This window comes from Meriones unguiculatus, chromosome 14 (genome assembly GCF_030254825.1).
Source record: "Meriones unguiculatus strain TT.TT164.6M chromosome 14, Bangor_MerUng_6.1, whole genome shotgun sequence".
Classification (NCBI taxonomy): Eukaryota; Metazoa; Chordata; class Mammalia; order Rodentia; family Muridae; genus Meriones; species Meriones unguiculatus.
In genome coordinates, this window is record NC_083361.1 from 88,376,931 (window position 1) to 88,385,076 (window position 8,146).

General features: G+C 40.7%; 1 protein-coding gene across 1 annotated transcript; it reads left to right on the top strand.

The window, feature by feature from the left end:
• The first annotated feature begins 599 nt into the window (after positions 1-599).
• On the top strand, positions 600-1,553 carry LOC110541515 (olfactory receptor 51I1-like). Its single transcript, XM_021628252.2, has one exon. The coding sequence runs from the start codon at positions 600-602 to the stop codon at positions 1,551-1,553; it is 954 nt and encodes a 317-aa protein (XP_021483927.1).
• The last annotated feature ends 6,593 nt before the right edge of the window (positions 1,554-8,146 follow it).

An 8,146-nucleotide genomic window follows, 5' to 3' on the forward strand; every position in this document is an offset into this window, starting at 1 on the left:
AGAAGCAGAGTGTTGCCTCTTCCAGCTGGGAGGAGCCCCGTCTCCTTGTGAGTCTGGGGTTCTGCTATCTCTTCAGCTGATTTAAGGTGTCTGTGGTGTGAGAGGACTCTGCCAGGAGGACTGGTCAACCAGGAACACTGGAGAAGCTGAACCTCAGGCATGCTGGGCTCCAGGGCTGTGGACAACCGTGCACCGGGGATTCCAAGCATGGGCCAACCTCGGAGGAATTGAATCTTCATGTTTATCTCAAAAGTAGCATTATGAATTTGAATTTTCATTTCTATTAGACAAATTCATAGTAATGCAGTCACTGGATATTCAGTACAACATAAACCTGTGTTTTACTCTGAAAGAGACTGTCACACCATTTTCTTTAAGGGTTGAACAGTTTCATGTGTATCAGAACCTTCTTAGAACTCCAGTTGTTCCACTCTCTGCCCAAAATTTGATGACCCAGTTTGAAGTCTCCAGGACTCAGTTTTGCTATTCCATGTATAAAAATACGGTTTTACTTTTTACTCAGTTTTCAAATTTCTGATTCGATTTCTGTTTTGTAGCTATGTGAGTGTCCCGGACTGCAGCCTCACCCACAACTCACCATGTCGGCTTTCAATTTTACTGCCACTCGGCCCACTTTTTCCTTCATTGGTATCCCTGGTCTGGAGGCTGCACGTATGTGGATCTCAATCCCCTTCTGTATCCTGTACCTGGTAGCGCTTGGGGGGAACGTTCTTCTCCTCCTTCTAGTGAGAGCAGAGCAGAACCTTCATGAACCCCAGTTCTATTTTTTGGCCATGCTAGCCCTCACGGACTTAGGCCTCTCACTGTCCACAATGCCCAGCGTCTTGGCCATCTTCTGGTTTGATGTCCACCATGTTGGTCTGGATGCCTGTCTGACGCAAATGTTCTTTATCCACACTCTCTCCTCGGTAGAGTCAGGTGTTCTGGTGGCCATGGCCTTCGACCGCTTGGTTGCTATCTGTGCTCCACTCTCTTATACCAGGATCCTGAATCACCACACTGTTATCGGCCTCAGTGGAGCTGCCCTCCTACGAGGAGCCACTCTGTTGGCCCCTCTGCCTTTTTTCCTCAGGGCGTTTCCTTTCTGCGGGACCAATATCCTCTCACACTCGTATTGCTACTACCCAGATATGCTGAACTTGGCCTGTGGAGACGTCACGTTTAGCAGTATCTATGGACTGGTCTGTGTACTCTGCACATTTGCGGTAGATGTGATCTTCATCTTAGCTTCCTACATGAAGATCTTGGGCGCTGTGATGAAACTGGGGATCCAAGATGGAAACTGGAAATCCCTGCACACCTGTGTCTGTCACCTCTGCACGGTGCTGGTGTTCTATTTGCCGCTCATCAGCCTTGCAGTACTGCATCGCTACACTAAGGAAACCTCTCCTGTTCTCTACACCAGCATGAGCAACGCCTACCTGCTCATGACCCCGCTGCTAAATCCTCTGGTTTATAGTCTCAAATCCAGGCAGATCCAAGCCGCCCTGCGCAAGCGATTTGGGGTGCAACGTGTTCTGGCTGGGGAATGAGATTATTTTATATATGAAACACTGCAATGGTCTTAAAAATATGCAGGACCTGCTGTGTTCCAGATAGTATTCTAGGCACCATGAATTCTAACATTAAAAAGTGCCCATTCCCTCAAATAAGGAAAATACAGTGGGAAAGACGGGCAGAAGGCTTTAAAAAGAGCACCAATGCAATTGTGTTTTTTGACTAATGACCATTGTTTGGTAGCAATGAGAAGAAATAATTAGGAATGTGAAATGGAAGTTACTGAATACTACCAAAACTGAGAAGTTGAGGGATCTAACTCTGTGTCATATATAGTTTGCGAAGGTTTGGTTACAGAGAGAAAACAAGATATCACACAATATTTTTTTTTAAATTTCAGTGTTACTTAAGACATTAAAAACGATTATAAATACGGAAGTATATGTATATATATATATGTTTGTAAATGACTACTGGAAAAGTTAGAAATTTTTAAAAAAAAGCAAAGAGGGGTATATGGGAAAGTTTGGAGGGAGGAAAAGGAAGGAGAGATTATGTAATTATAATCTGAAAAATAACAGAAGCAACAAAAACAAAGAGAAAGTTTTAATTGTGTTTCTAAGTAATAGCTGATGTCATTGATTATAAAAATTTTAATATACGCTAGTCACATAATTGTCACACAGCTTCTACTCTAGAACAAAAGTCAGGAGAAAGTTTATAATGATATAATTAGTAGGGTTTGATATTGGTTTAACTTAGCATATAAAGAGACATGGGAACAGTGGGAACTGGGATCAAGAGCTTCTTGGAAGATGAAAATTTTTATAAATAAAATACTAAAGGATTGAAATTGCTTTCAATTCCAATAACATTTACCTGGTTCAGCTCTGTTTTACATTTACTGGCCAGAGGGGGGAGTATTTTAACAAGCATTGTGTGTGGCCTTTTCTCTGAGAAAGAAATTATTTGGGAAGCATTATAAACACAAATGACACAAATTCTGTCTTAAACACCTTTATCATTTTTAGCATTCATTTAATGTCTCTGAATTATGCATCCTTCTCTATTTGATGCATCCTTCTCTATATAATACATTCTTCTTTACATGATAAGTTCTTCTGTACATGATGCATCCTTCTCTGACTGATATATTTTTCTCTATATGATGCATCCTCTATATAATTCATCCTATGCTTGATGCATCCTTCTCTGTATAATGCATCCTCTCCCCATGACACATCCTTCTCTATATGATGTATCCTTCTCAACATGATGCACCCCTATGTACATGACACACCCTTCTCCTTTTGGTGCATCCTTCTAGCCAGAAGCTTATGGGATCCAAATTCCCCCAAGCAAAAGCACAAAGATGTGGGACAAAATATCAGCAGCCATCCAATGTTTGAAGATAAGGGACAATTTTTCTTTGAGGAATTTCTCACTTGTTTGAAGAGTGTATGCATGATACCTCTACCATTAATATTTTATTGAGTGCATTTTCTGGTATTTAATCACAAAGTTCAAACTTGGATATGATTTATTCTAGAATTATGAATGTCAGACTTGTTCCTTTCCATTTGGATTGTGACAAAGGTACAAAGATACAAAGCAACCTCTTGAAATCACTTTTCTTTGTGATTTGGGAGCTACTTTCAGACTAAATAATGAAGATATGACAATAAAGCAAAGTGGAATTGGATGGCGGAGGTGATTCAGAAAGAAGAAAAGACGGAGTAGTAAGGGATCTTTACCCCACCATCTTTGTACTCACAATGTGATTGTGAAGCTGACACATATTCTCTGCTTTTTAACTTACAAAAGATGTAACGAGACAGCTTAAAATATGTTTTGTTTAGGCAGAACGGACCATTGGTTTAATTCTATTTTATAGTAGAACAGTTTTATTCATCTCATCTCATTCACTGTGTGAAATTGTTTTCCTGATTCAGATGACCTGAAGCATAGACATGAAGTTAAATTTTAGAATGGTTGTGCTTAAAACATAAGAGGAGAAGCAGAAAGAAAAGCAGAGTCAGGAAACAAAAAAAAATCTTTCATAATCACTAAAATAAGTTTTATTTGTGAATTAATGTCTGCATTATGTGATTAGCAATGAAGTAATGGTGTTGTCTCTGGCCTAGGGCAGTTTGATTGCAGGTGGCATCATGAACTATGAATATGAACAATGAATACTGAATATCATGTCTGACTCTTAACTGCAATTACAGTATTGAACAGGAAAAAAGGGGCATTTGATATGTATAATCACAACATGAATAAAGCTAATTCTAAAACTTTGTAAATAGACACATTTTTATGAATAAAGCATATTTTTACCTGGAAAATAACTATTATTGTCCTATATCTTCAGTGTTTCACCATATGTGGACATAAAGAGTTATTATTTTTATCTTTATTATGAAATTCTAGGGTGGTCTTTGTTTAAATATATTTTGACTTAAAATTGTTAATATCCAATGAGATTTTACTAGGTATCAGATATTACAAAGACACTACATAAGAGCTTGAAGAGATAGTCTGTAGTTAAAATTGCTTGCTGCTCCTCCATTGTGCCCTAGTTTGCTCCCAAAGCCCACATTTGGTAGCTCACAACCACCCGTAACTTGGTATTGAGAGGGAAGGACGGTTTTCTGGCTTTCTTGGATTCCAGCACCCAAGTGGTGCACAATCACAGAAGAATATGCATGCGTGTGTGGCTGCACACACACACACACACACACACACACACTCACACACGCACGCACGCACACACACACACACACTCACACTCACACACACACACACTCACACACACACACACACACATACACACACACATACACACACACACATACACACACACACACATACGCACACACACACACACGCACACACACACACACACACACGCACACACACACACACATACACGCACACACACACACACACACACACACATACACACACACACACACATACACACACACACACATACACACACACACACACACACACACACACATACACACACACACACACACAGACACACATACACACACACACGAATAAAAATAAAATAAATTTTAAAAGTAAAATTAATTGCACAATTTTCACAGTTTTCTCTCGAGCTCCTTACAGCAAAGACGCTGCTAGTAACTTTGGACTGAGGAAATACACAGAACCAGGAACACGGGTTTTCCCCAACAACATACCACACAGCTTGGAGAGACTTTTAAAATGTTCTCATTATATTCTTATTTTTAAAGAACACAAATGAATGTGAAATGGAATTTAATATAATCTAAAGAAATCCAGCATCTATTATTTAACTGACAAGGTAGATATACTAATTTATTTCACTTTTGCTTTAATTTCTTATTGAATTCATATGTTAGGAAAGCTTCGACCAAGATGTGTTTATAATAAGACCTCAAAACACATCACATAAACATTGAAAAAATGAATCCTACTTCCTAACACTTGGAACATTTCCTCTAGAAACGTTATTTTATTCTTTAATTTCCCCAACAGTAGTATACTTTTATCAATGTCAGTAAATCATTTTACTCAAATTTGAGCAGTATAGCTATACACAAGGGATTCTGATAATCAATTTGTATTCAAATGGGGTCCATAGGGAAGAAGTATCAGTTCTAGTGATGATAAGTTAGTTTAGAAAAGCCTGCCTTTTAAAAATTTATTAATTTAATCACTTTATAGCCTGATCCCAGCCCCCACCCTTCTCTCCTTCCAGCCCCACCCTCATACCCCCCTCTCCTTCTTCTCACCAAAGAGGAGCCCCCAGGAGGCATCAACCCACCCTGGCACCTCAAGTCTCAGCAGGACTAAGCACATCCTCTCCCATTGGTGCCTAACAAGGCAGCCCAGCTAGGGGAAAGGGATCCAAAGACAAGGAACAGAATCAGAGACAGCCCCTATTCCCCTTGTTGGAGGACCAACAGATGAGCAAGCTTCACATCTGCTACATATGTATAGGAGTCTGGACCCAGTACATGCGTGCTCTTGGTTGGTGGTTCAGTCTTTGCGAGTTCCCGTGGGCCCAGGGTAAATGACTCTGCGGTCTTCTTGTGGTGTCCCTGACTCCTCTGGCTTCCTCTATCCTTCCTCCCACTCTTCCACAGAACTCCCTGAACTCGGCCTATTTTTTTGGCATGGGTCTCTGCATCTGTCTCCATCAGCTGCTGGATGAAGCCTCTCAGAAGACAATTATGCCAGGCTCCTGTCTGCGAGCACAGCTGAGTATCATTAATAGTGAAAGGGGATGGCTCTCTCTCTTGGGGTGGGTCTTAAGTTGGGCCAGTCGTTGGTTTGCCATTCCCTCAATCTCTGCTTGGGTAGAAGATTTTGTGGGTGGGTTGGTGTCCCCCTACCCCTACTGGAAGTCCCACCTGGCAGCAGGAGGTGGCAACTTCAGGCTTCTTAACCCCCACTGCTAGAAGTCTCAGGTAGGGTCACCCCCATAGACTAACAGGAGCATCTCCTGTCCCAGAGATGCCCCACACACCGATTTCTCCTCTTTCTCCTAGTCCACTCCTTTCCAGCTCTCCCTACACCTGATCCTCATTCTCATTATCCTCCCCATACTCTCTCCCACCTAGAATCCTCCCTTCATCTACTTCAGTTTTCTATTTTATTTCTCATTCTGAGTGATATTCAAGCATCTTACCTTGAGCCCCCCTTGGCTTCTTCAAGTCTATGGATTGAACTTTATGGCTAATGTCCACTTATCAGTGAGTATATGCCATGTGTGTCTTTCTGGGTTTGGATTACTTCACTCAGGATGATCTTTTCTAGTTCCATCCATTTGCCTGCAAAATTGGATTGATGTCTTTTCTATTAATAGTTGAGTAGCATTCCATTGTGCAAATGTACCACATTTTCTTTATCTGTTCTTCTGTGGAGGGACATCTAGGTTGTTTCCAGTTTCTGGCTATTACCAATAAAGTTGCTATGAACATAGTTGAACAAGTGTCCTTGTGGTATGGTGGAGCATATTTTGGGCATAGTCCCAGGAGTAAAATAGCTAGGTCTTGGTGTAGATTCATTCCCAGTTTTCTGAGAAACACTAAAATTGATTTCCACAGTGGTTGTACAAATTTGCACTCCTACAAGCAATGGAGGGAGTACCCTCTGCATCCTTGCCGGCAAGTGCTGACACTTGAGTTTTTGATCTTAGCCATTCTGACACCTACAAGATGGAATGTCAGAGTCATTTTGATTTGCATTCTCCTGATGTATAAGTACTTTAAGTATTTCTTTAAGTGCTTCTTGGCCATTAGAGATTCTTGTGTTGAGAATTCTCTGTTTAGCTCTGTACCCCATTCTTTAATTGGGTTATTTGGGTTATTTGTTAATGTTTAACTTCTTTTTATAATTTTTATTTTTTTATATTAATCACAGGTTATTTACTTTGTATACCAGCCATAGCCCATTCCCTCATTCCCTTCCAATCTCACCCTCCCTCCCTCATCTTCTCCCTGTCCCTTTCCAAGTCCACTGATAGAGGAGGTCCTCTTTCTCTTCCATCTGACCCTAGTTTATCACGTTATCTTCAGGACTGGCTGCAATGTCCTTCTCTGTGACCTAGCAAGGCTGCTCCTCCCTCGGTGTGTGTGGGGGGGTCAAAGAGCCAGCCACTGAGTTCATGTCAGAAATAGTCTCTGTTCCCCTTACTAGGGAGGAAACCCACTTGGATACTGAGCTACAGATGTACTGGGCTACATCTGAGCAGAGGTTCTAGGTTTTATCCATACATGATTCTTGGTTGGAGAAATAGTCCCATCAGAATGGCTAAGATCAAAAACTCAAGTGACAACACATGCTGGGGAGGGTGTGGAGAATGGGGAACCCTCCTCCATTACTGGTGGGTATTTAAACTTGTACAATCACTTTGGAAATCAGTCTGGTGCTCAGACTGATTTTGATTGTCTGATTTTCTCAGACAATCAGGAATAGTGCTTCTTCAAGATCCAGCTATACTACTCCTGGGCATATATCCAAAAGATGCTCAAGTATACAACAAGGACATTTGCTCAACCATGTTCATAGCAGCTTTATTCACAATAGCCAGAAACTGGAAACAACCCAGATCTCCATTAACAGAGGAATGGATACAGAAATTGTGGTACATTTACACAGTGGAATACTACTCAGCAATTCAAAACAAGAAATCATGAAATTTACAGGCAAATGGTGGGATTTAGAAAAGATCATCCTGAGTGAGGTATCCCAGGAGCATAAAGACATACATGGTATACACTCACTTATAAGTGGGTAATAGACCTATAAGATAGGATAAACATACTAAAATCTGTTCACCTAAAGAAGATTAACTTCTTAAGTTCATTATGTATTTTGGATATTAGCCCTCTGTCAGCTGGAGATTTGGGGAAGATCTTTTCCCAGTTTGTGGCCTGATCTTTTGTCCTATTGACAGTGTCTTTTGCCTTGAAGAATATTTTCAGTTTTGTGAGGTCCCATTTTTGAATTGTTGATCTTAATACCTGAGTTGTTGGTGTTCTGTTCTGAAAGTTATCTCCTGTACAATGAATTCAAGGCAATTAGCCACTTTCTCCTCTATTAGATTTAACGTATCCAGTTGATG